Source organism: Marmota flaviventris, chromosome 1 (assembly GCF_047511675.1).
Source record: "Marmota flaviventris isolate mMarFla1 chromosome 1, mMarFla1.hap1, whole genome shotgun sequence".
Lineage (NCBI taxonomy): Eukaryota > Metazoa > Chordata > Mammalia > Rodentia > Sciuridae > Marmota > Marmota flaviventris.
The window spans coordinates 209,398,651-209,426,489 of NC_092498.1; the positions used below are offsets into that span (position 1 = coordinate 209,398,651).

At 45.6% G+C, this 27,839-nt stretch overlaps 1 protein-coding gene across 7 annotated transcripts; it reads right to left on the minus strand.

Annotated features, from left to right (window-relative positions):
• Nucleotides 1-41: 41 nt before the first annotated feature.
• On the minus strand, nt 42-19,523 carry Znf333 (zinc finger protein 333). Of its 7 annotated transcripts, none has more exons than XM_027955194.2 (10): nt 19,443-19,523; nt 17,064-17,107; nt 15,606-15,729; nt 11,062-11,144; nt 7,498-7,585; nt 4,169-4,248; nt 3,283-3,409; nt 2,787-2,882; nt 2,165-2,241; nt 42-1,614 (listed from the first exon to the last, which is right to left on the minus strand). In XM_027955194.2, exons 2-10 carry the CDS (start codon nt 17,064-17,066, stop codon nt 502-504), a joined length of 1,791 nt encoding a protein of 596 aa, XP_027810995.1. In that variant the 5' UTR covers nt 17,067-17,107; nt 19,443-19,523; the 3' UTR covers nt 42-501. The 7 variants fall into 7 exon arrangements, with proteins under 7 accessions (XP_027810995.1, XP_027810996.1, XP_027810994.1 ...); XM_027955195.2 differs by having other exon boundaries at nt 42-1,533; nt 2,787-2,885; XM_027955193.2 differs by having other exon boundaries at nt 2,787-2,885.
• Between the last annotated feature and the right edge of the window lie 8,316 nt (nt 19,524-27,839).

The following is a 27,839-nucleotide window of genomic DNA, read 5'->3' on the forward strand; positions in this document are numbered from 1 at the left end:
ATGGCCAGTTTATAAAAGTAACGATTCACAGGAAATGCACAAAATGTGAAAAGATTTCTTTAATTCCATTGCTTCAAAATATACACATACACTTAAAAACTGATGGAATTATTCAGTTCTCCATCACCATGGTGGGGAGTATAACATACCTCTCTCAGTAAATGACCAATCAGAAATCAATATTTATAAGTGTGTGTTTACACAAATAATATGCTTGATCCAGTGGGCTAATGTAGAACTTAATACATTAATTTCAACCACCCATGAAGTGTTTATATAAACGGACATGCTAAATGCGTCAGTTAGGGATTTGTGGTGAAATAAACATACACACCCCCATTCACTCCTATTCTTTCCTCAAAAACAATTTCTTGTGTTAGTAAGAAAGCATTCTTTTCATGTAAGAAGAAATAAACAGGCCAGGGCTGGTTTCATCTGCTGGACGTGAAAACATGAGATACATGCTAACAAGTATTCTAAGAACAATGGCAGCCCAAATGTTTACACTTCTACAAACCCACAGCTAACTGACGAGGGGCCACTATAGGAGTGAGATGCTGACAAAGGCAAGCCACCTTTCCTGATGTTCTCTCTGCCACTGTGGGTCCTTTTGTGTACAGCAAGTGAGGAGCTGTGCCTGAAGGATTTCTCACACTGATTGCATTGGTAGGGTCTCCCCGAGGTGTGGGTTCTCACATGCACAATGAGGTGTGAAGACTGGCCGAAGGCTCGCCCACACTCCTGGCACGCATAGGGCTTCTTGCCGCTATGAGTCCTTGCATGTTTCCTGAGGGACGAGGGCTCACTAAAGGCTCGTCCACACTCCTGGCACTGGTAGGGCTTCTCTCCGGTGTGAGTCCGCATGTGACTCTTAAGGGTGGACAGACGACTCAAGACCTGACCACAGGTTGCACACTCATACAGCTTTTCCCCCGTGTGGATTCTCTTGTGCACGTTCAGGTGTGTGCTGGTCCTGAAGGGCTTCCCACACTGAGTGCACTCATAGGGTTTTTCTCTGGTGTGGGTCCGCAGGTGCGTCTTCAATGACGAATGTTCCCTGAAGGCTTTCCCACACTGGCTGCACGCGAAGGGCTTCTCTCCAGTGTGAGTTCTCACGTGGCTCCGGAGAGATGAGGGCTGGTTGAAGGCTTTCCCACAGTCCTTGCATGCATAGGGCTTCTCTCCTGTGTGGTTTCTCTGGTGCAGAATCAGGTTGAAGTTCCTGGTGAAGGTTTTCCCACACTGACTGCATTCAAAGGGCTTCTCTCCAGTGTGAGTTCTCAGGTGTCTCCGCAGATTCGAGGAATACTTGAAGGCCTGTCCACATTCTTGGCACTGGAAGAATTTCTCTGCAGTATGAGTCTTCTCGTGCCTGAGAAGGTCAGAGCTGTAGCGGAAGGACTTTTCACACTGGTCACATGCATAAGTCTTATCCATGCTGTGGATTTTTTCAGGTGTGATTAGGTGAGTGTTCTGGAAGAAGGACTTCCTGCTCTCTAGACATTCATGGGGGGCCTCTCCAGCAGAAATTGTCTGAAATATTGGTTCAATAGTATTAAAGGGTTTCCCTGGCTCATTATATTCATAGAGATCTTCTCCAGGCTGTGGTTGCTCCTGTCGGTTAAGGAAAATGTGAAGACAAAGCTTTATCACACTCAGAGATTGTCTTCCCCATGTAAGCTGAATTCAGGAGAAAGTCCTACATCTACTCAGAGTTCCCTCAAGAGGCACAGGGTGGACACTCTCCACCAGAGCTCTTTTCATTACTTTCCTGGGGCTTCTTAGATCAGAGGTTTTCTGAATTATTTAAGCAAAATTAAGTTTTAAACACTCAATACCTGCATTCAATCTGTGAAAATGATTACTGATGGAAAGATATAAGGGTTTTTTACAGTACTGGAGATGGAAACCAGGGCCTCTCGAATGCTAAGCCCATGTTCTACCATTGAGCTAACCCCAGCCCCAAGACACAAGTTTTACTATACATTTAGAGTTTTACCCCAATTCATAACATTCACTGTCTAAAAAAAAAACTACTACATCCTGGGAAAGTGCCCTTTGCCACCAATCTCTCTGGGCTCTTCCACTGCTTTTCTACCCTATAGCAACAACCACAGACTTGTCCTTCTATAGAGGTCTAAGAGTAATCCCTTGTGAATCTTACCTGTTTTGTGCCAACGGATGGAATCCCCACAAAAATATCTTGGCTAGGAATTGATTCTTGGGGTTGAAGTTGAGGTTCTGAAATGAATTAGGTAATAAAGAAATTAAAGGCACAGGGAAAGAAACTCTGGGATCAAGATAACCAAAAAGCATAACAAGTCTAGTTATGTTTTTTTTTCAATACTGATCCCACACATAGGAAGACTATTGCAAAGAGGAAGAATGTATCAGAGAGCCAAGAAAAATTACTGAAGTCATTTGACTATGTGCATAGTTATGTAATCACAGAACAAGGGATAAGAATCATAGACAATTTGCTGAGAAAAGATTCCATGAAGACTGGGACTGACATTGAAGGGAAATATTAGCAAGAATGTACAGTGGGGAGGTACAGATAAAATACATGCATAAAAATAGTAAATATGAAGAGGAGGAGGGACAAATATTTCTATCAAATCAGAGGAAAGTATTAAAGATAAAGAGGAAAGGTTGATTTTCTAAAGGAGCTCAACCTAACATCCCTCTCATTCAAGGCACTGAGAATGTCCCCTGTTGGCAATTTCCAACTCTTATGCCCCTTTTGCCTCCTAGAGCTGGTGCTCACCAGGTCTGCCTGAACTCACCTAAACAGGTCTCTGGGAAGACTCCTCTCTCAGGGCTCCACAGCTCCTCTCTTTGCTCCCAGGGGGACAACATACTGGGTTTGCCTAGTTCATCTCCTGCTTGCGGGAAAGAAGATGCCCAGTAAGGGATGACCATGCCCTGCTGTGACCCCAGGACTGACATCCCAAAGTCCTTAATGTTCTAGAGATTCATGCCTGAATCCTGAGGGACACAGCAAAGTTCTTCCACTAAGGAGTTAAATTTAACCCTCCACACTGGGACATAGAGGACACCAGAGCTCCCTGGTCCACACAACCCAGGGCCTGGCTCAGAGATATTTAAAAATCCTGGAATCTTTTGATCATGGAGAGACAAGAAGAGAACAGACATTCTCTTCCATGGGGAGGCCACTGGAAGCATCATGAGGATGGCCTGGCCTATTTGCCTCCTGATCTCCCAAACACAGTTTCTAGAACCCATGGTGGCTGCATGAGGAGGCAACAAAGCCAGACTTACCCAAGAAGGCCAGGTTCCTATAGTTTTCCAGCATCACATCTCTGTACAAGCTTCTCTGAGAAGAGTCCAGGAAAACCCACTCTTCTGCTGTGAACACGACCGCCACATCCGCAAAAGTCACTGGTTCCTAAAACGCACACCCATTCTAGCTCAGCCAGGAATAACCCCTCTCTCCCACCCAGTCTCAACAGGATGGTGGGGCTGGTAGGCCTGGGAATGGGAGACAACAACCATAGGGTCTTCAGATCGGGCTCTGAGGTCTCCAGTATCTGCCCCTCAGCTCAGGCCTCAAAATTAGAACTCTGAGGGGGTAGAGTGCAGCTTAGGGGCACACCATGTATTTAGCATGCACAAGGCCCTGGGTTCCAGCCTCAGCCCCAAAAGCAAAAATAAGAGAGTAAGAGAGAGGGAGGGAGGGACAGAGATAGAAAGAGAAAGACACAGAGAGACTTAAAACTCTTGTGTATCTACTCGCCACTCCATAACTAACAGCAGCATGAGGTTATGCCCCTTGTCAAAGACCTCTACTTCATGAAAGGATGCCTCTCTCCATGACCAGCCAAGAAGCCTTGCAGATTTACCCTCTCCCAGCTCCAAGGCCCAGCAGACCTGAGCATGTTGCAGGCCAGAGAGAAATATCTTATAAATGACTAAACCCTATGTCCACTGAGACCACAAAGGCCGTGAAGCTTTTCCCTCCTGGTGCTCAGCAGCCTGTGGAGGGTCTAAATGAGGGTGTGGAACTGTTTCCTGGGCTGCCCCCTACCCAGGGCAAAGGCCTGGCTCCCGGTGGCTGTGGGGTGCAGAAGGCCCAGGAGGTCCATGAAGGGGGCAAGTCCTTCTCCAGCACCACAGTGTTCGTTTGAAGAAAGACTTTCTTACTCACCTGGGAACAGGTGGTCAGCCACTCAGGAGCCATAGCATCTTCCTCTTCCTGGAGCCAGGCAGGATCCTGAGCAGGCAGAGCTGGGGGAGAATAGCCGAGGCATGAGGGTCAGGGCCTGGCCATGTCCCTATGCCATCCTCTGCTCTGAGGGGCTAATCCTGCCCCCAGACAGCCCAGGAAGGGGAATGATAAACCACCACCACCCTGTAACTCTGGCTGAGGAGGGCGCGCCCTTCTACCCACCTTCACATGGACACCAGCCCTCCCTCTGGCCTGCAAAGGATGAGCAGACAGCTCCGGGCAGCCCTCATCTCCTGCACCCCCACTTGTCCCTCCTGATGGGACCTTCCCCCTCACTGTGTAAACCTGTGCCATGGCCAATCCCTGGATTAGTGTCATCACAGTAACAAAATACCACAAGTTGAGTGGCTTACAGCTACCAAAATGAAGCTGGGGTAGTGGCTCGATGGCAGAGCACTTGCCTCGCACATGTGAGGCACACTGGGTTCCATCCTTAGCACCACATAAAAATAAACAAAATAAAGATATTGTGGCCAAGAATAACTAAAAAAATATTTTCTAAAAAATACACCAAAATGTCTTCTCTCACAGTTGTGGAAGCTAAAGTCCAAATCCAGGACGCAGCAGGGCCACACCCCCTGAAATGTTTGCCTCTTCCTCCTCTGGTGGCAGCTGTGCACCTTGGTGTTCCCCGGCGTACACAAGCGTCCTCCAGTGTCCACCTCATCCTCACATAGCCTTCTCCTGTGCCTTCACCTGGCATCTCTCTCTCCTTACAAGGACACTGGTCACACTGCATCAGGGTCCACCCTCATGACCTCATCTTCTCTTAAATACATCTGCAGAGGTCCTGTTTACAAGTAAGGTCACATGCCCAGGTGCTGGAGGTTATGACTTCAATGGATCTTCTTTTGGGGACACAATTGAGCCATAACACCCCGCTTTTCCCCGTGGCTACTTTTTAATTTTTACTCTCCATAATAGGCTATCGCACTTCTGCACCCATTTCTTCACCTCCTGTTTACTTCCCACCACACCAGGGACTAACTGAGCAAGAATTACAGGTGGCCTCCACACAGTGGGGATCCAGTTAACATGTGGACTCACCCAATCCCTGTCTTGCTGCCACCCTCCAGGGCTCTGGTGACCACAGCCCAGCTTACTCCTTGATCTCCTGTATCAGGCTGGAGGCTTCCACAGGTTAAAGACCTTCTTCTCAACTTCCTCAGAGCTTTGCTCAGGGGGCAGCCATCCTCTGGATGTTGATCCCATCACCAGGTTCACTATTACCCAGGCTGTGCGCCCAGCCAGCAGCTCAACCCTTCTCACTTATCTGAGGAAACTCCAGTGAAACATTCAAACCGAGGGACAGAGGACAGGCCTCAAGCCAGAGCGACTATCATCAGGCCTGGAAATCCCAGAATTGCCTGGCTGGGTTTTGAATTTGGCCTTGACCTATGACCTCTTTGTTCCCTCCAGTTTCCCACCTTTGAGATAGGAATGTCACTTGTGCCTGGCCCATCTCTATATTTTGGGAGCATGCAATCTGTTTTCTGGTTTCACAGTCACAGATAGAGGAACCACACCTCGAGTCCCATTCATAGCTGACTTAGAGCATGTACCTGATGAGATGTGGACTCTTTTGAGTGATACTTGGATGAGATTTCACACTCAGGTTCTTGTTGGAATTGGTTAAAACTCAGGATGATGGGATCATGTGGAGGTAACCTGAATGTATGACTGAAAGTCAGCATCAAACTTAGGAGGACTGTGGTTGAGAAGCCCTATTCTAAGATTCTATTTATATGATTTATTATTTTTATTTTATATTATTCTGGAAGGGGATGGGGCCTCACTATGTTTCTCAGATCTTGAACTCCTAGATCAACCAATGCTCCTACCTCCCCTAAACCCCTTCCCTAGGAGCTGCAACCACAGGTGCACACACCACCTCCAGCCCTGGTTTAAGTTTGAACATCTGTCTTTTCCCAGAATTCCTCCCTGCACCCCAAGATGAAGTCCTTGCATTGTGCTTCCATTGTGTTCTGATCTTCATTAAAAAAAACCCTACAGCCATCTAGGCTGTGAGCTCCATGGAGTGAAGGGTCAATGTTTCTTTGTAGTTATTTCCTGACTCCCACCTCACCACAGGACCAAGTCATACCCCTTAAAGAATTAACAAGGAGGGCTGGGGTGTCCTTCAGTAGTAGAGTGTTTTGAAATCCCAGATCCATCCCAGAACCATGAAGGAAGGGAGAGGAGGAGGGAGGGCCGGAGAGGGAGGGGAGGAGGTAGAGCCCAGCCCAAAAGACTTAACCACAGATAAACTGAAGAGCAACACAGAATTACACCCTGTCCAAACACAAGATGGGATGATATTGGTAAGAAACAAACTTCATTTTTCTTACTAGTAGGCAGACAAAAAGAAACCAATACCTTTCTATTAATGCTAAGATGTTATTTGTCTACTTGAATTAATATACTTTATTCATTTCTCAGAAGATGCGGTTTTTAATCTCTTTTTTAAAAGCTCAGATCATTAAAATATAGATCATTTATAGTAAATTCAATCATAATTTTCAAAATTAGCATAAATTGTATAGTCAAGAATTAATGGTGTTCAAACTACTCTTGATAAATTGCTTATATAGAAATATTACTTTTTATGTTACAAGGAGAATAATTTTATGCTTCCCAGATCTGGGCCCTCTCTTTTATTTTAAATTGTTTTTGTTATTATTGTTATTGCTCTTGTTGTTGTGTTGTTTAACTGAGAAATAGGAATCATATGTGTTTATGGTGTAATGATGTTTTGAAACATGCATACATTGTGGAATGGCTAAATCAACATGATTAATATATGCTTGGCCTCACATAATTATGCTCCTGCTATCTCATTACAGAAAAAAGAACAAAGGGTCCCAGCCCACAATCTTAGCAAGTAACTCCCCCTGGAACACTCAGATAATGAGACAGCTTCACGGACGGTCTCTCCTCTGACCATGGCAGTGCCTACACTCAAGAAATGGAGGTGGAGGGCTGGGGATGTGGCTCAAGCGGTAGCGCGCTCGCCTGGCATGCATGCGGCCCGGGTTCGATCCTCAGCACCACATACAAACAAAGACGTTGTGTCCGCCAAAAACTGAAAAATAAATATTAAAATTTCTCTCTCTCTCTCTCTCTCTCTCTCTCTCTCTCTCTCTCTTTTTAAAAAAAAAAAGAAATGGAGGTGAAATGGGTCACAAGCTCCTGGACAAAACAGAACACTGAGGCCCTGCAGCCACATGTACCATACATCACTCACTCACCAGAAGCCCTGGCCACCCATGGGTTGGGGAGACCCAGCGTGGGCACCGGCGTCACCACCCTCTGAATCTGCAAGGCCACCTGCAGTCCCTGGACAGAGGGACAGGGTCAGAGATTAGTCACACAGCCAGGGGGAACTGCTCACACCCATTCACCCTAACTGAGCTTGTGTGGTTGGCCCTGCCCCAGGGAATGTGTGACAAGAGAGGTAGACACCCCTTTACCTTGTCAAGATACACTTAACTCTGAATACAAAGCTAATCACTGTGATAACATGTCATGCCAAAATGATATGGAGAGAAATGCCCCCCTCAGGGAAGCAGCCTCCTGCAGGGAGGAAAACACTAGAACAGAAGGGGCTCTAGCGAATGCTCCAGTGAACAGCCAGCAGGTTGAGGGGCAGAGAGCAGGGAACCTGAGGGCAGTTAGCAGTTATTCCTGGAAGAAAGACCTGACATGTGCTGTGGTTGGATGCAGTTTGTCCCCCAAAGCTTCCTGGGTGGGCGCTCAGTCCTCGGTGTGGTGATGTTGGGACCTCTAAGAGGTAGGGCTTAGTGCAAGGTAATTAGGTCGCTGGGGTGATGCCTCTGGAAGGGATTAATGTAGTTCTCACGGGTCCCCAGCTAGTTCCCAAGAGAATGGACCATCATAAAAGAGCAAGAGTGACCCCTGAATCTCTCTCTGGTTGTGTTTCATCATGTGATCTCCCCGACTTGCACACATCTCCCCCTTGACACCATCTACCACAAGGCCCTCCCCAGAGGCCAAACAGATGGGACCACCCAATTTTGGACTTTCAGCCACTTCAACTGTAAGCTATAAAAAACTTTTTTTTTAACAAAGTACCCAGTGCCTAGTATTTGGTTATGGCGAAACAGAATGTGTGGGAGAAAGGATTTGAACTCTTCTTTACTGGCAGTTGCTCCCTCAAGGGGAGCAAGAAAGATGTCCCGTCTAACTTGCATTTCTAAGAGACCCCTCTGGTCTCAGTGTCCAAGGGAGGGTCTAGGAGCCTGTTGGGAGTGGTCCTTCAGTGGAGAACTGATGGTGGCCCTAGGCAGGGCGACAGCAGTGAAGCACTGGAGGTGGGTTATACTGTGTCAGTAAAGCAGGCAGGATGAGGTGGCAGCTGGGAGGTGGGAAGCCCTTGTAGCACAGACCTGAAGAGAGGTGGTGAGGCAGGGGCAAGTGGGAGTAAGACCTTTGCTCGGGGCAGTGCTCAGGATGTGGCTTACCGTGTCCCTCTCCTCTGCTCACTCTGCTTCAGTAAGGAAACGCAGGGACCTGAGCCAAGCACTCTTCACCAGCCTGGACACTTTGCCCAACCTCAGACCATGGAACCCACACATTCCTACAGGTACCAGGTCTTGGAAGGGGTAGGGGATGGGGTGGAAGGAAAGGCCACAGGAAGAAAGGCTAGAGCAGACAAGACAGGGCCCAGGGTCCAGCTGCTCTTCCCTCCCCCAGGATTCTATCCCTGCCCAGGAGGGATAGAATCACTTTTCCCCAGGAGACATGGCCACAGAGCTGCCAGATGACTGGGAGAAGGCTGGGTGGTGCCCAGAAGAGACAAGAAGAACCAGTCAAAGGGTCAGAACCATCAGCCAGTGGCAGTTGTGTGGCCTCAGGCTGTGAAGAAGGCTGCGGTCCTGCTGTTACGCCTGGACTTGACTCCCAGCTCCAAAGCCACTCTGCCACCTATGGGCTGCATACCTCCAGGGATGCACTGCTCAGTGTCCCTGGGTGGACCTCCGCTGCCCTCTCAGAGCATCCTGAAACCGCCTATTTCCTGGGATTCTGATGCAGCAGAAGCCCCTCCCATCCCTCAATACTGGGGATCTTGTGGGGCTGGGCCAAGCAGAAAGATCCATGGAAGATGTTAGAACTCTGTACTCAAAGGACAAAATCCACAGAACCTAGAGAGGAGCCCCCAGCTGTCAGGGTTCCCTCTGCCTCCTTCACTCTCAAGCTCCATCCACTGACCACAGACAAGGTGGTGATGGAGCCCAGGCCATTTTTCCCTAGCACCTGTCCACTCATTTCTTCATGCAACAAGCACGAATGGGGACTCTGATGACATGCAGAAGCCTCTGTAATGGGGCTTACTGCAATGACACAGTCAGAGAGGTCCCTTCAATCCAGCAGCTCAAATAAGGCATTTTGGGGTCTCAAGTTTTCAAAAACTATGTACCTGTCCCAGGCAGCCGCTGGAAGATGTTCTCAACCAAAATAAGTAGAAACCAGGGACAAAGAGGGTGCAGGGAGGGAAAGGTGTCGACTACCGGGACCTGTCACAGCCAGGCAGAGCAAGGGTTTCAGCTGCTCGGCAGCCCACACCAGGCTGCCCAGGATGGAGGATTCTCCATGCTCCAGAAGGTTCCCCATCAAAGGAAGAGAGCATGGTTCTCTACAACCCAGGCCATCCCACCCTGTCCATGGGGATGGACATCTCTGACACTGATGCAGACACTAACCCATGGCAAAGAGACGGGGTGCAGATTGAGGGATTCTGGGTACCTCACTGTCTCTGGGACAAGCAGGCCCAGCTGGGTTGGGGCTCTGACGCAGCAGAAGCCCCTTCCATCCTACAGGCAGTGCACACTACTGAGGTGCGAGGCCAGGCTCTGGGCTCCACTCTACCCCAACCCAACCCCAACTCTTGCCAACTCCCAAGACTGGGAACCCAGGCTTTGGGGTGGGGAGGCCTGTCGTGTGAGGAAGGAGGAACTCAGAGCCCAAGTGGGGAACAAGCGGACTCTCTGCATTTCCTATGCACAGTAATGTGTAGGCCAGTTCTAAGGGCTTCCCCACACAAAGGGGCACCTTCCAGGAAGGATTCCAAAGGATCCTTCCGACTTTCCAACATTCTTTAAAATCAAAGTGGCCTCTCCTTCACCAGGTCTCTCATCAAATCCCGGTTACGTGTCCCCCAGAACCCCCTCCTGCACTGGTTAAACTCACTGGTCCCTTCTCTCTAGGTGGAGGCTGCTCCCAGCAAGAGGTGAGTGACAGCAAAGAGTTTGTCAGCACCCCAGACAGAACCGGGGATCCTCCCAGTAGGGAGCACATTTTCAGCATTTTCGAGACAGGCCTGGTTCAGAGGGCTTGAGTTCTTTCAACCAAGTATCTTCCACCGAAGCTCCACCGAAGGGCTCTCTCCTGCTCATGGTTTTTAGGGGGCTTCTACACCTGGCCACATTTTCCTGATCATTGTTGAGAAGTAGATCATACCATGTATAATATGTATAATGTCAAAACACATTCTCCTGTCATGTATTACCAAAAAGAATGAAATTTTTTTAAAAAGAGAGAAGTAATCACATCTTATATACTCAATGTCTGACTCACTGATGGAAATGTGCACTTGAGAGAAACTTCTAGAAAGAACATTGAATGACAGCAGGGATTTGCCCAAATTCAAAAGTCATATCTCCCCTCTGATGCTGCTTCCCTTTGAGGAGATGCCCCTGCCTCAAATGTCTCCCTGGTTCTGGTGCTGTTTTTCCAGTTCATAGATTCCTCAACTTTGCTGTAAAAGGGAGCTAGAGATAATCCAGGAATCTTACCATCTGTGTGTCACTGGGTGATATGTCTTCCAAAATACCCTGCAGAGACGCTGACTCTTTAGATTTGCATTGAGACCCCCAGTCTAAAATGAATTGGGAAAAAAATACTTTAAGAAAGAAGTGGTGATATAAATGGAAAAATATATATACCTATGCATACACACACACACACACACACACACACACACACACACACCATATCTATACAGGGTTGGTATCCAGGTCTACCCTTAGATACCAAGATCTAAAGTTAATCAAATCCCTTATACAAAATGGTGCACTATTTGTGTAGAAAATTTATAATACCCAATAGGGCCGGGCATGGTGGTGCACTAACTGAGGGCTTCCCCACACAAAGGGGCTTCTGTAATCCCAGCAGTTCAGGAGGCTGAGGCAAAAGAATCACAAGTTCAAAGCCTCAGCAACTTAGCAAGGCCCTAAGTAAGCAATTCAGTGAGACCCTGTCTCTAAATAAAATGCAAAAAAGCCTAGGGATGTGGTTCAGTGGTTGAGTGCCCCTGGGCTCAATCCCTGGTACCAAATATAATAACAATAACACCCAATAGAATGTACATGCTACATAAATAGTTGTTCTCCTCTAGAGAGTAATGACAAGAAACAAGTCTGCACGTACATCTGTATATACTGTAGGTATGAGTGTACAAAGTACAGATGCAATTTTTTCCAAATATTTTGTGTTTATGGTTCGTTAAATTTACAGATGCAGAATCCTTGGATAAAGAGGGCTAGAGAGAGAGAGAGAGAATATATATGCATATATTTGTAGGGGTTTTTTTATTTTCATGTTGAGCCTAAACTTGGAAGGATACTGAAAGAGAAAAAGGCATCCACAAGTAGGGCCGTGTGAGGAACTTAAGCAGTCAACGGACTGAGGGGGAAATGAAGGGTGATTCCCCAGTTGAAGATTCTATGAGGATTGAGACATATTTCCAAAGAAGGGTGTTACTAGAAAACCAAGTAAGAAGCAACTAGTCAAAAACACACACTGTGCTGGGCGCACAGCTCAGTGGCAGAGCACTTGCCTGGCACACACAAGGTCCTGGGTTCATCTCCAGTTTTGAAGAAAAAAGGACACACTTGGAAGTGTTAAGTTTAAAGTGGTGGCTAAGAACGGGAGACATCAGAACCACCATGACCACAGTGGGAAAGCAGAGCAGTGGGACAGCTCCTCCAAACACCCAAAGTGGGCCTCCCAGATGACCCAGCAATTCCACTCCTGAGTGCAGACCCAAGACAACAAACATCTGGGGCAGAAACGCTCACCACAGCATTTTGCGTAACAGTCATGCCATAGTTTGAATGCGCTCTGAATGTCCCCAGGGTTCAGGTCTTGCAATCTGGTCACTTGTGTGGCAACGTTGAGGGGGCAGAACCTTAAGAGGTGGGGTCTAGGGGAAGATATTTAGGTCATAGAGGCTCCATCCTTGTTAGAGTCTCTAAACAAGTCAGGGATGGCGCCTGGCATTTTGCCAGAGAAATGTTAGAGTCTGTAAACAAGTCTGGATGGCGCCTGGCAAAATGCCAGAGGGAGTGGTTTGTGAAGTAACACCAGCGAGTCATTAAGTGTGGAGATTTCTTATTGGTTGACTGATGTATCTAGTTTATGCTAATTAGATAAGCTGTGTGGAATGTATAAATACCGCTCCTGTCCTACAATAAATGGCTCCCACTCCTGCTGTATCAATCTACACAAGTTGTTCGTCACCCCCACCCCACCCCCCCACCCCCCACCCCACCCCCCGGTTATTTGGCTGCAGCTGGACTGCGGCACATCCTCATGAATATATTATTGCTGGTCTTATGGAGTAGACTGGGTCTTTCCAGAGCAGATGGTTATAAAGCAAGGCCACCTTATATGCCTGTCCCTTCTGCACACAGCAGTTTCCCTTCCTACTTTGCCATGTTGTGATGTGGCTAAGGAGGCCCTCACCAGGACACATAGTGCTGGGGATACAGCTCTTTGTACTTCCATCATCTTTGTACTTCCCTGCCACTGGGACTGTGAGCCAAATAAACCTCTTTTCTTTTTATATTACCCAGCATCAAGTATTTTGTCACAGCAAAATTAAATGGACGAAGCCAAGCCAAAAAATGAAAGTACCCACTTGTACATTGCTGGTGGGACTGCAAATTGGTGCAGCCAATTTGGAAAGCAGTATGGAGATTTCTTGGAAAGCTGGGAATGGAGCCACCATTTGACCCAGCTATTCCCCTTCTCGGTCTATTCCCTAAAGACCTAAAAAGAGCATGCTACAGGGACACTGCTACATCGATGTTCATAGCAGCACAATTCACAATAGCTAGACTGTGGAACCACCTAGATGCCCTTCAATGGATGAATGGATAAAAAAAATGTGGCATTTATACACAATGGAGTATTACTCTGCATTAAAAAATGACAAAATCATAGAATTTACAGGGAAATGGATGGCATTAGAGCAGATTATGCTAAGTGAAGCTAGCCAATCCCTAAAAAACAAATGCCAAATGTCTCCTTTGATATAAGGAGAGTAACTAAGAACAGAGTAGGGTCGAAGAGCATGAGAAGAAGATTAACATTAAGCAGGGATGAGAGGTGGGAGGGAAAGGGAGAGAGAAGGGAAAATGCATGGAAATGGAAGGAGACCCTCAGAGTTATACAAAAGTACATACAAGAGGAAGTGAGGGGAAGGGGAAAAATAATACAAGGGGGACAAACGAATGTCAGTAGAGGGGGCAGAGAGAGAAGAGGGGAGGGGAGGGGAGGGGAGGGGGGATAGTAGAGGATAGGAAAGGCAGCAGAATACAACAGACACTAGTATGGCAATATGTAAATCAATGGATGTGCAACTGATGTGATTCTGCAATCTGTATATGGGGTAAAAATGGGAGCTCATAACCCACTTGAATCAAATTGTGAAATATGATATATCAAGAACTATGTAATGTTTTGAACAGCCAACAATAAAAAATTTAAAAAAAAAAAAAAATGAAAGTACCCATCAACTGATTCATGAACAAACAAAACAAACATATCTGTACAATGGAATATTATTCTGCCTTAAAAAGGAATAAAGTTCTGATTCTTGCTACATTATGGATGAATCTTTAAATCTATGCTAAATGAAAGAAGACAGATAACAAACGCTACATACAGAATTACATCATTTCATTTATATGAAATGTCCAAAATAGGAACATCCATAGAGATAGAAAGCAGATAATGGTTGCCAGGGGCTGGGGGGGTGGTAATTGCTAATGGAGACAAAGTTTCTTTTTAGGGTGATGAAAATGTTCTAGAATTAGATAGTTTATGAATACAGTAAAAGTCAATGAATTATGTATTTTAAAAAATTTTATTGTATGTGAAGTTATCTCAATTTTTTAAGAAAGAGAAATTGGGACATACTTTTCTGAGACCTAAGGAAAGTATTAGAGAAGGGCTCGAAAGTGAAAACAAAAGAGAAGCTAAATGAACTTGAAAAACCTCTCACAATTCTCCTTGGAATAAAGGGCCTTCAAAATTGCCCTCAGACTAACACTCCCCAGGGCACTCACCCTAGCCAGGTGGGTCAGCTCTGAAGCCTGGTACTGACCCCCACCTGGGGTCTGGAAAGCCCCTCATTCTACTGCCTTGGCTCTGCTCCTGTCCCCACCAAGGAGGCCAGGTGGGACCTGCACAGTGGAGTCCCTGTGCCTAGAGAGAGGCGCATGGCTAAGGGCTGGCAGCTTGCAGAGGGCAATAAATTCACCCAGGCTCAGCTTCAACATGGGCTTCAGGTGGGGAGGCTGACAAGTACGATGGGCAACAGAGTGACCATTCCCAGCTGTTAGTGCCCTCAGCAGAGCTCTTTCCTCAGCACCCTGCAGCGGGTTGGACATGGTCTGCGGGTGTCTGTGCAGGGTTCATGTGCTGCACTCAATCTTCATTGTGGCGCTGTTGGGAGGACAGGGAACCACACAAATTGGAGCCCAGTGAAAGGCAGGTAGGTCGCTGGGTCTCTTAGAGAAGGTGAATAGTTCTCACAGGATGCCCATTAGTTCCCATCCCATAAGAGGGGGTGGTTATAAAAAGAGCAAGCCTGGCCCTGAATCTCGCTGGCTTCCTGTCTCCTCATGTGATTGCATCTGCAGGCACTTCCACCACAGTGATGCCGTCTATCAGAGGCTGAATCAATGGGGCCACCAGATCTTGAACTTTCCGTCTCCAAAAGTGTAAGCTAAATACACGCTCTTCTTTACAAAGTAGCCAGGCTTCAATGTTTTGTGACAGCACAGAAAATGCCCTAATAGTAACCCAAATCACAATCCCCTCTTCTCTGGCCTAAGAGGCAGAGGCTCCCTAACCCTTGTCCAGGGCCAAGTTCAGTGAGGCCCACAGACATCCTCACTAGGTCAATGCAATAAATGGGGCTTTGTCGATCTCGGGACTCCAGTGGACAATAAACCCCACAAGCCTAACCCACATGCTCGTCCACAGGGCAGACACTGAGGAAGTATCCGGCACACATATGCAGCAAGAAACGGCGCGATGCCAGCCTCACCTCTGCAGGCCAGGGTCTGGTAGTTGTCCAGTAACACATATCTGCACAGGTCCCTCCGCACGTCGTCCAGCAATGCCCACTCCTGGGAGAGCCCCACGGCCACATCCTCAAAGGTGACAGACTCCTTAAAAAGTACACACGTTCTGGTTCAGCAAAGACCATCCACCACTGAAGGATGAGGAAGTGAGACCCCCATGCAAGGACATGCAACAGGGAGCTCTCTCTACACCTGGGAGCAGAAAAGATGGCCTCCCATCACTCTGGGTGGCAGAGGAGGGCACTGTTTGGGCACACAGACACACCCTCTGTGACATACCTACAACAGCTTCCATGCTGCTGGGGCAGAACTGAGGGCCCACCAAGGTGAGATGGTTACTTTCCTTTCACATTTACACAAACCCTCAAGTGTAAATCTGCTCTCTCGGTAACCCAGCTGACTGGCGATGGCAGGACCTGTTCATCTCAGCTTTGTGGGCTTTTCCTGAACCTTCTTATTTATGGAATCACAAATTTGGGTTTGACCTCTTAATTTGGGTGAAGTCCTAGGATGCCCCCCAATACTTATAGTACCCCTCTAATGTACAGGGGATTCACCCCAAGACCCCCAATGGAGAACTAACACCACAGACAGCACCAAACCTCTATAAAACATGTTCTTTCTTTTGCATATATACCCCTGATACAGCTTAATTTATAAATTAGGGACAGTGAAAGATCAACAATAACAATAACAGAACAAGCATGGCATTACACTATACCTCAAAAGTTATGTAAATGTGACTATTTCCACCCCCTCCCCAAATACCTTGATGTACTGTAATCACCCTTCCTCCTGTTGATGAGTGAAACTGAAACCACAAATACAGACCTGTAGACCCCCTGTATCTGAAGGGGGTCTACAGATACAAGGGTATACTGTAAGATTTGATAGTCCTTTATACTTGTTAAAATAGGCTTCTATTGCATCTGAGAAACATCATGGCCCCTTGATCTCCAAATTCCCTAGAGCTGTGCTGTCCATCAGGGCCCTCTGTGATCATGGGATGCCTGCCTGCAGTGTCCAAGATGGCGTGTGCAGCTGCAGCGCACTTGAGGAATATCACTGCAGTGACTAAGAAACTGGGTCTTTACTTTTACTGAATCTTAACTAACTTCAAGTTAAACTTATACAGCCACATGTATTCTCAGTAATTCTCACAAAGGATGACAGAGATGGCCCTAGAGGAGTCCCTATGCTGCAAACAGTGCCTTGGGGTGTGTTGAGGGACCCTCCTCCCATAACAGTTCCCTCTAGAAGTCATGCATTAAAAAATGTCCCCAGGTCCTCTGGGGCAGGAATGAGGGTGCTCCACACTCCCTCTCCCCTTTCTCCCTCAGTTGGGATGGGGAGAAAATAGAGCCCAGAGTACATGGTTATCAGCCCCACCTCAAGCATCCAGATTCCCCCAATCTCCTCACCATGACATCAGCAGCGAGGTTCAAAATCTCAGTAGACGTCCTCCCTGCAATAAAAGAGATACTAAGGTGAAAAAAAAGTGGGGTGTGAGAGTGGCAGAGGCAGAACACCAAGCAGGGCTTGAGCCAGGGGATCCCACTTGCCTCCAGCAAGGCAGCCAAGCTGAGAATCATTACAGGGAATTTATCGCGATAACAAGAGTAGGGCCCTAGACCACCTTCCAGACAACAGTCCCTGGTGATTCCTCCTGGCCCTCTCATCTCATGAAGGAATCATGTTTCCTCTTACATGCCTTCTAGTTACCTCTAACAGCCTCTACTTTTCCTTCACTGCTCTTTTCAAGTTGTGGTTTTAAATTTATTTCTTTAGGTGATTTTGCCTGTCTCTCTCCAACTGTGATGTAAACCTAATAAGCCTAGATAGACCTGTGCCCACTCTTTTCAAAACTCCACACCCAGCCACCAGCACAGAGCATGATGTGTACCAAGTACTGTTTATGGGTTTGCAAACTTTTGCAAAGGACTACGCACCAACTGTCTTAGGAATTATGAGCTATGTAATCTCTGTCATATGTACTTAACTATATGCTTGTAGCACAAAAAGAGCCATGGACAACACATCAACAAATGGGTTCCAATAAAACTTTATTTGTATAAGCCAGCCGTGGACCATATTTGACCTATGTATGGGCCATAGATTGCTGATCATGTGACACACACAAAAAAAAATCATCTATCAAATTCTCTCAATCCCACTTTCTACACATATCTCAACCTTTCTGATTTTACAGTCATCAACTCCTTTCTATCATCCCATAACTTCTGAAATTACTGAGGCTCCTAGATAAACTGTATTCATTCTTGTTCATCTCAAACTCCATACTCAACCCAGGAGCCAATGTTTTGTTTAAATCACAAACATAATTATGTCACTCCCCTCCTTAAAACTTGGATTCAGCCAGGCAAGGTGGAGCAGGCTTGTAATCCCAGTGGCTCAGAAGACTAAGGCAGGAAGATTGCTAGTTCAAAGCCAGCCTCAGGAGATCAGCGAGGCACTTCGCAATTCAACAAGACCCTGTCTCTAAATAAAATATAAAAAGGGCTGGTGATGTGGCTCAGTGGTTAAGTGGCCCTGGGTTCAATCCCTGGTTAAAAATAATAATAATAAAGAAAAATTGAATTCAGGGGCTTCCCTATGACTTATAACACAGTGCAAAATTTACTATTACCTTCAGGGAACTGCCCTGTCTAGGATAAAACCTTCAGGGGAACAAGTGCTGTATGTATTACCACAACATTGTTTCCCTCTTTACAGGGCCAATTCATTGAGGGAACCCCAATGAAAATGTGCTCCAAAATCAACACTACTCAAGAATGATTCAGTACAGTAAGTCTGACAAGCCTTATGCCCACACATGCTCGCAAACACATAAAACAAGATATTAAAAACCAAACAGGAGAATGACTTTAAATGCCTGTTTAAAATATAAAATAAATCACAACACTAAATTTCAAGCATCTTTAAGAAACAATGATTCTTTCTAAAAAGGTAAGGAGAGGCATTTATTTCCTTGGCAAATACTTCATTGATAAAACTGAAATCTGATCTTTAATTTTCCTCTAGAGTTAATCTTTCCTCATTTCTCAGTAGAAGTTAGTTTTAATTCCATTATCAAGAAAGACATCCCAACTCAGTTTCAGTTTCTGGTACTAACAGAATTTATCTTGTTTCCGGAGTCCAATATGTTTGGAAGATTTGTAGTTCACAAGTTTGGGGTAAGGACTGTAGCCCACTTGAAAAGAACAGAAAAGAAGAAACAAGAGATGTGAAGCTAACACATATTAAGCTAAGGGACCACAAATTGACAGTCACCAAAATAAATCCCTTGTCATCTAGTTCATCTCTTCAATTTTTAAATAAAGTCGCTCAAACCAATTTGCACACGTACACCAGACCTAACACTGTAGTTGCAAAGCTAGACAGATTAAATGTCTTATAAGATAAAACCTGAATTACCAATATACAGTTATCTTGCATAAGGGAGGCAGAGAAGGGTCTTCTTAATGCACTTTTCCTATAAATCAGGGAGGGCAGGAGAGGGAGAGGGCCGATGTCACCACATTCCTGAGCTGCCAGACCTGGACTGCACTATGGGATTCCTTTTGGACAGAATGACAACCCTGTCTGCCCAGACCGTGAGCAGACCAGGGCGAGCTACGGGGCGAGGGGCGGCGAGGCCCGAGCAGTGCGGGCCTCTCCCGGGCCCTCGCGGAGCAAAGCGCCTCCAGCCAGGTCTGGGGCTGTCCTTGGCCCTCCAGCCCCTCCCAACGTCAGCCAAACAGTCCCCTCCCGCCCCGCCCTCCCGAGGGGCCGGGCCGCACCTGCAGACCGGCCGGAGACACTCCCACCGCCGCGCGCCGCGCAGTCCCGCACGGCCGCAGCCGCCCGCCGCCGCCGCGCAGTTCCGCTTCCGGTCTCGGGGCAGCCGGGAACGGAAGTGCGCAGGACTTCGGCTCTCGAAATCGGAGGCGCTTTAGGAGGCCGCGGAAAGGCTGACGCCTTCCTCAGTCTCCTCAGAGGAGGAGAAATTCCAACTCCCTTCCACGAGAGTTACGTTAGAACTCTAGAGTAGGGTCCGACAAGGCCGGGAGGGTGGGGCTGGGGGCGGGCCTACATCCGAGGGATGGAGCTTGGGCGGGGCTTAGGCCCGGCTGCCCGGGATAGGGCGGGGTCTGCTCTTGAGGAGCGGCGTGGGGGCGGGGCTTGGCTGGTGGGCGGGGATAGGGGCGGGGCTCGCTGACAAGTCAGGAATGTTTAGTACTTAAGTTTCTATCTCCTAACCTAATGCTTTGCTCCTTTGGCTAAATCAGGCGCCCCACAAAAACATACCCGTACCTAAGTTTTTGTTTCTAACAAAAATTTTCTAATTTGTATTAAAAGTAGGAGTATATGTTTAATTGCTTCTACATCTTGCTTTTCTCACAAGTAAAAGATGTGATCTAAGACAATACATGGGAGATCTGGCTCTTGTTTTTAAAAATTACATATTTGTTATGTAAATATATATATATAACAAAAGGTAATATGTTTGTTTTGTAGCTATGAAGAAAAAGTTTCAATAGGGTGTCTAACTCCATTCCTCCTCGGAAAACCAGTTCCCTAATATTTTTTATATATGAAGTTTATAGGTGTGTTCTTTCAATAAATAACCTCTAGAGCATCAGTTCATTGCTTTATGCTGGGTGCCAGGGTTACAAAGGTGAGATGTTGCTTTGTACAAACGTGCTCCAAAATGAGGAGTGGAGGGGAGTTATAGAGAAGGAAATGAGGTTGCTCAATTCCAATAAAATGAATTCAACACATTGAAGTTTATGCTACATTAGCATTTTTTTAAAAAAAATGGTAAGAAGTGAAGGTAAATATGAAGAAATCTGGCATAGAAAAGTTGATTGAAGGTGAGTCCTTAAGAGTGACTATTAAAATTCAGGGAATGTCCAGTGGGGAGGATGAGGACCCTTGTGAGTTGGAGGTGTAGTATAGTTTAAAACAGGCATGGGGAAAATATGCAATCCGAGGACACTTGAATAATGAGCCATGGCAAGAGATTAGGGGCATAAGTGTGTTCTTATCATAAGAATAGACAGAGGTCCGAAGCAGACTGGGCATATGTGGGTATCCAGCACATCTTAGAGGAAATATCAAAATCACTGGAGCAAGGAAGCCATTGGATCAGTTGGCTAAAGGATTAAATCAAATTAGTTCCCTATTTCACATCATTCAAAAATAAATAAATTCCAGATTGATTAAAAAAGAACTTTAGAATATTATGGTTTAGATGTGAGTTGTCCTCCAAAAGTTCACGTGTGAGACAATGCAAGAAGGTTCAGAAGATAAATTATTGGGTTGTGAGAGCCTTAACCCAATCAAAACGAATTAGTCCCCTGATTGGGATTAACTGAGTGGTAACTGAAGGCTAGTAGGGTGTGGCTGAAGGAGGTGGAGCATTGGGGGTGTGGCTTTGGAGTATATATATTGTATTTGGTGAATGGAGATCTCTCTCTGCTTTCTGATCATCATGTGAGCTGCTTCCCTCTGCCACACTTTCCTGCCATGATGTTCTGCCTCACCTGGAGGCCTGAGGAGTGGAGCCGGCCTTCTATGGACTAAGACCTCTGAAACCTCTGAGCCACCAAATAAACTTTTCCTACTCTACAATGGTTCTGTTCAGGTCTTTCAGTCACAGCAGTGGAAAAGCTGACTAAAATAAGTATTAAAAGAAAATGCAGATGTATTTCTGACAGGTTTTGCTTTATATTTTTCAAGGATATGATGGTATAATGGTTAGGAGTCCCGGAGTTTGGTTCTTATTAACCAACTTACAATCTACCTAACTTCTCTCCATGTTCAGTCTAAAACTGTTGAACGGGAACGATAATGGTGTGAGTGGTAATGCTGGAATGCCATAACACCTAGAACCTGTACAAGAGAGTCCCACCTTGCTGTAGCCCACCCAGGTGAGGCTCCCACCCATGTAATTGGTAAATGCATTGATTATTACTTTATTTTGTTCTGGGACCATAAAAGTTCATCTAATTTTTTTCTACAGTGGAACCTGTTATTCAAGGTAACTTGAATCTGTGTCTGGGCCATGGTCACTCATACTTGGCCCAAAATAAATTTTCTTATTTCCTTTAAAAAATATAGTGGAATTGGGACAATAATGGAATTTCACTAAGGATGGGTGGTATAGCACCTGTGTGTGAAGCACTTACAGTGCTCAGTAAATATTGGCTGCTATCATTATATTTTTTATAAAGTAACCTTATATCAATCATTCTTTAGTAATCCTCTCTTTCCTAATTAAAACAAATGGGATCAATGAGACTCATAAGACATGTGAATTAAAAGTAAGTTGATTATGTGTGTGTGAAATAGAGGAGGATGAGGAGGTTCTTGGTGTGCCCCACATACACACAAAGTACATGAAGCACTCAGTGTTCCTAGGGCTCAATGCCAACACCCACCGATGACACCAACAGTGGCCCCACATGTCTTCTGCCTAAGAAATGTCATGGCCCCTCAGTAGACTAATTGGTGAGCTACAGCTACGACCACATGTACTGTCCCCTGTATCTCTCCAGACAGTGATCTGTTGCAAATAACTCAAACACAGGACATCATGAGCAAGGAAGAAGAAGAGAAGAAGCTCATTTATTGAATACAGTAGTCTTTTTATAGTATTGTCAACAAAGAAGGCAGCATTCCAACAGCAATGACTCAGGTCTATAAGCTTGCAAAACATTGTGTGCAGAAGTAACTTACTAATCAGAAGTAACTTGCTGATCATGTCTTAATCTACTCTTGGGCTGGAGCATTCTGAGTTCTGTTCCTTTTTAAGAACAGATAAACATTCTTGTTTGCAAGTAATGTTCTTTTCTCAGAGTCCTCCTATCCCACTTGGTAGAAAGTCCTGTTTGCAGGCAAGCTCCACCAAGGACTGCAAAGCATCTCGTCTGCAAGCACGCATGCAGTCACATCTGATTCTCTACAGTGATCCAAGACCCCTTATCTGGGGGCCCCTTGATCACCACAGGTGTGTCCTCGGGAGCACGGCAGCAGCAGGGAAGCCTGCTATGGCCGAGAGACGGGAGACACAGGAACCTTACAAACCCTGGAACTCCACAGTGTCCTGTCTGTCCTGAATGTGTAGCACATGAGGATGTTCACTGTGGCCTTATTTGTTCTAGGTTAAAACTGGATGGGCCTGGGGATGTAGCACAGGGGTAGGGTGCTTGCCTTGCATTCATGAGCAACTTAGCAAGCCCCAAAGCAACTGAGTAGATCCTATCTCTAAATAAGATATAGAAAGGGCTGGGGATGTGGCTCAGTAGCTGAGTGTCCCTGGGGTCAATCCCCAGTACCAAAATAAAATAAATAAATAGTAGAGTAGAGGGTTGTTGCCAGTGGCCAGATGGAGGGGAGAGAGGGAGCTGGTGCTCAAGGGTATGAAGGTTCAGCTGTGTGAGATGTGGGAGTTCTGAAGTGATCACACACAGCAGTTAACCACAGTGCATTGTGTGCTTGAAATTCGCTAAGAAGGCAGAACTTAAGTGTCTTCATCACACACAAAAAAAATTATGTGAGATGATGAATATGTTAATTAGCTTGATTTTCAGGGTTATTTCAAAATATCAAATTGTACACATTAAATATATACAGGTTTTATTTTCTTCAACTAAACTTCAATAAACTGGCAGTGAAAAGAAAGAGAATCTGGAGGCAAGATCCACCCCATTTTAAATGTGAGAAAATAAATATTGAGTAAAATGAATCAAGCTGACAGGAAATCGCTGAGCACTGAGGCAGCTTATCTTAAATACGTTGATGGATGGATGGATGGATGGATGGAGGTCGGGTGCGTGAATGTGTGGGTACCTGTGAAGACTGTTTCATGTGGAAACAGTCTTCCATGCACTGGTCACTAAATTTAATTTATTAACTTGAGTATCTTTGGGCCGGAATTTTCAAGTGTAATAAGAATATAATAACAGATTTAAGATGACATTTGCCACAATCAGCACCCGCCATTAATTCTGAATCTGGAGGGGCGATAGGGGTTGAAGAAAAGACAAACAGACTCATATGGAGGAAAAGCTGCAGCCAGGTGGGACAGCCAAGCCTTGATGATACGTCACTGACCCCAGAGCTAGCTCAGCATGTTTATTATACAGGTTTTGTCACCAGAAGGTTATTGGTGGGAAAGTTTCAGGAAAGCAGGCAATTTGAAGGATGCGGCAAAGCTTGTGAGACATCAAGGTCCTCTTGTTATGCCCAGGATTCTCTACCCACAGGGCTTGGTGCCTGAGCTCAAGGTTCCCAGTGATACAGCTGCGCGCCTTCATGTGCATCCTTCTCTGGACCGGTGTTACCATAGCAACTGGGCCATCCTGACCTTCACCTTTGCTCAGGCAGTTCCCAGGCAGATGCAGCCAGGAGGGAATCAGAAGCCATGGCTCAAGTCACCACTCTCCATAGACATTAGAAGTAACTAGCTGCCAGACGCGGGGGTGCACGCCTATAATCCCAGTGGCTCCAGAGGCTGAGGCAGGAGGATCAGGAGTTCAAAGCCTCAGCAACAGCAAGACACTATGCAACTCAGTGAGACCTTGTCTCTAAATTTTTAAAAATACAAAATGGGGCTGGAGATGTGGCCCAGTAGTTGAGTGCCCCTGACTTCAATCCCTGGCACAAAAAAAAAAAAAGGTAACTAGCTGACATCTCTTTTGGGTTTGCCTCAACTCTTGGTATCCTAAAGGTTTAGACCTGTCTCAGCGTCCTAACAGCTCTCAAAGCAACTTCAAATACCGCTCTTTAGTTTCACCAGTAGGTGGCAGTGTGGGGTAAAGACCAAACACTACACGGGAGGAATGCGGTTTGTGGGGGTTGTTTGTTGCTGTTCGTGAACGTGCTTTTACTTTTTTATTCTTTTTGCTTTTTACCCCACATTTTAACTTGGTGCATTACAGTATGTACAAAATGGTATGATTCATTGTTACATATTCATACATGCACACAGTATAACAATATAATTTGACCAATATCATTGCCCAGTATTTCCCCTTTCTCTTCCCTCCTCCCTCCCCCTGGTCCCTTTCCTCTACTCTACCCATCTCCCTTTGGTTTTTATGAGATTCTACCCACTTTGCTTTTCCTTCTTCCTCTCCAGCTTCCACATATGAGAGAAAACATTATACCTTTGACTGAGTTTGGCTTATTTTGTTTGACATAATGGTCTCAAGTTCCATCCATCTTACTGAAAATTACATAATTTCCTTTTTCTTTATGACTGAATAAACTCCATCATATATATGTATGTATGTGTGTGTATAATATTTTCTTTATTCATTTGTCCATTGATGAACAATTAGCCTGGTTCCATAATTTGGCTACTGTGTACTTTCTTATTCCTATTGACCTATAATACTTGTATATATTTCTAAATTACAATATGATAATTTGATGCGTGCTGAGGATGTGTAATGATCCATTTAGAGTAATTAGAATTTGCATCCCTCCAACATTTATCATTTCAGTGTTCAGAGACTTCAGACTCCTTTTCACTTATTTTGAAAGATGAACAAGTTGTAGGAATAAGTGTTCAAGACCTACCGTGCAGCAAAGTGACCATAGTTAATAATATTGTATAATTTAATTTTTTTTTTATTACAGAGAGGTGGCAGCAGGGGTATTTCCCCAGGGGGAAAGGTCCCTGTTGTCAACCTTTACAAATCTGACTTTATTCTGGGAGGGGTGACGTGACTCTTTTCAAGGTGACCCTCTTGCTTTCCTCAGATGTTTTCTTTTTTTAATTTATTTATTTTTATTGGTTGTTCAAAACATTACAAAGCTCTTGACATATCATATTTCATACATTATATTCAAGTGGGTTATGAACTCCCATTTTTACCCCAAATACAGATTGCAGAATCATATCGGTTACACATCCACATTTTTACATAATGCCATATTAGTAACTGTTGTATTCTGCTATCTTTCCTATCCTCTACTATCCCCCCTCCCCTCCCCTCCCATCTTCTCTCTCTACCCCACTACTGTAATTCATTTCTCTCCTTGTTTTTTTCCCATGTAATTTTGTATAACAATGAGGATCTCCTTCCATTTCCATGCAATTTCCCTTTTCTCTCCCTTTCCCTCCCACCTCATGTCTCTGTTTAATGTTAATCTTTTCCTCCTGCTCTTCCTCCCTGCTCTCTATAATGTTCTCTCTATAAATGTTCTCTCTATAAAAAAATAAGTATGGGAGGTAATGCATGTTAATAAGCTTGATTTTACTCCACAATGTGTGCATCTATCAAAACATCACATTGCACCCCAGAAATATATGCAATTATTATTTGTCAATTTAAAGTAAAAGATTAGGGGGCTGGGGTTGTGGCTCAGTAGTAGAGCACGCACCTCGCACGTGCAAGACCCTGGGGTTGATCCTCAGCACCATATTAAAATAAATAAGTGAAATAAAGATATTGTATCCAACTACAACTAAAAAAATAAACATTAAAAAATAAATAAATAAAAGATTGAGCTGGGGATATAGCACAATGATAAAGGGCTTGCCTAACATGCACAAGGCCCTGGGTTTGATCTCCATCACTGCAAAAAAAAAAAAAAGTAAAAAATTTGCCAATGCAATGGTGCATGCCAGTTACTCAGGAGGTAGAGGCAGGAGGGTTGCAAGTTCAAGGCCAGCCTGATAACTTAGGGAGACCCTGTCTCAAAATTTTAAAAAGATAAAAAATGTAAAAATAAATGAATCATGCAGAAACTGCTCACCGTGCCCTCCACCCCGTCTTTTTCATAACATGGCGTGGCTCATAGGAAATGATTGTTATTGTGAACACTCTAAAATGAAGAGGAAGTGACCTTCACACAACCCATGTGGCAATGCCTGAGACAATAGGAAAGCCTGAGAGAGAGAGGTTTGAGCAAACAGTGCCTGCTCCTGGGGCTGTGCCCCGCATGTCTCAGGTTGTGTCTGAACCCCACCCCGTGGCAGCCCACAGCAGAGGACTGATGCAGGCCTGTATGAACCCGAGCCTCAGGATGGATCCACATGTGGGTGCACAGTCCAGCACTCCCATGGGATTAGGCTGAGGCTGACCTCTGCTGGGAAGACATCCTTGCTTAGCTCCTCTTCCTGCCCTATCCTGCCTCCTCAGTACCCCTCTTCTGAGACTACCCCGACAAACCATGTATCCAACCCGCACGACCTGCCAAAATCATGTGCATCCCAAACTCTATCCCCCAAACATCATGTGTGTCCAAAATCTCACCCCCAGCAAGTTAGGTGCCCCTCTTATGGGCCAGGCTATATGGGCAATGGCCGAACATTTTGCCCTGAGACTCCACATGTAAGAAATGCTTCTCCCATGGGAAAGCTCTGCCTCCATACCCATCAGTAGTTGCTTGGCAGAGCATGTTTGGCAATTCAAAATGGCAATTTTATACAATGTAAAATTGTTCTCTCTTTGGTGCCTAATTTTCTTGGACAATGTACCCTGTCAGAGATTGATTGTCTAGATATTAGCAACCATTCTTGAACTTGTACTCCACTCTCATGACGTTTGTTTATGGTTTTGAATCATGAGGTGAAGCCTACCCCTTGGCCCGCCAGCTGGTGGATCCGGATCATTGGCTGGTGAAGAAAGTTTCCATCTCCTGCTTTAAGAGCAACTCAGTGATTTATTGCAATCTCACCTTAACACCCCATCACCCCCCAAAAATTATGTACATCCAACTTCCATTCCCCCGGCAAATCCATTTGCTTTCCAACCCTTACCCTGCAAAAGTCACCTGCGTCATCATCCCTATTCCTCCAAAACTCTTGGGCGTCTCAGCTTCTGTCCCTCCCCCAACAGATCAAATGCATCTCAACTCCTGCCTATCCCCAGAAAATCGCGGACATCCCAACACCTACCTCAGGACCTGCTTACTGGCAGCGTGAGCTAACCATGACGGAATTCCTATCAGTTCGTATGGGCTTCACTGGGAGCTATAATGAAGGCGGCCCTGCAGGAAATGCCTCTTCTGGGTTTTGAGAATTAGGTGGCCTAGAGTTAGGTGTGGGTGTAGATTCCAGATAGAATAGTATGTGCCAAAGACAAAGATCCACAAGAACAGGAATTTTTGTCTGTTCTGTTCTTGGTTTCATCTCTTATACCTAAAACAGAACAGCATTTTGGGGGCTGAGGCTTGAATCT

What these genes read in the sequence shown, in the direction of transcription:
- Znf333 (XM_027955193.2), bottom strand. An exon ending in CCAGACCCTGGCCTGCAGAG is followed by an intron (nt 11,145 to 15,605) that starts GTGAGGCTGGCA and finishes AATTCATTTTAG; the next exon opens with ACTGGGGGTCTCAATGCAAA. An exon ending in CATCCGTTGGCACAAAACAG is followed by an intron (nt 1,615 to 2,164) that starts GTAAGATTCACA and finishes CTTAACCGACAG; the next exon opens with GAGCAACCACAGCCTGGAGA.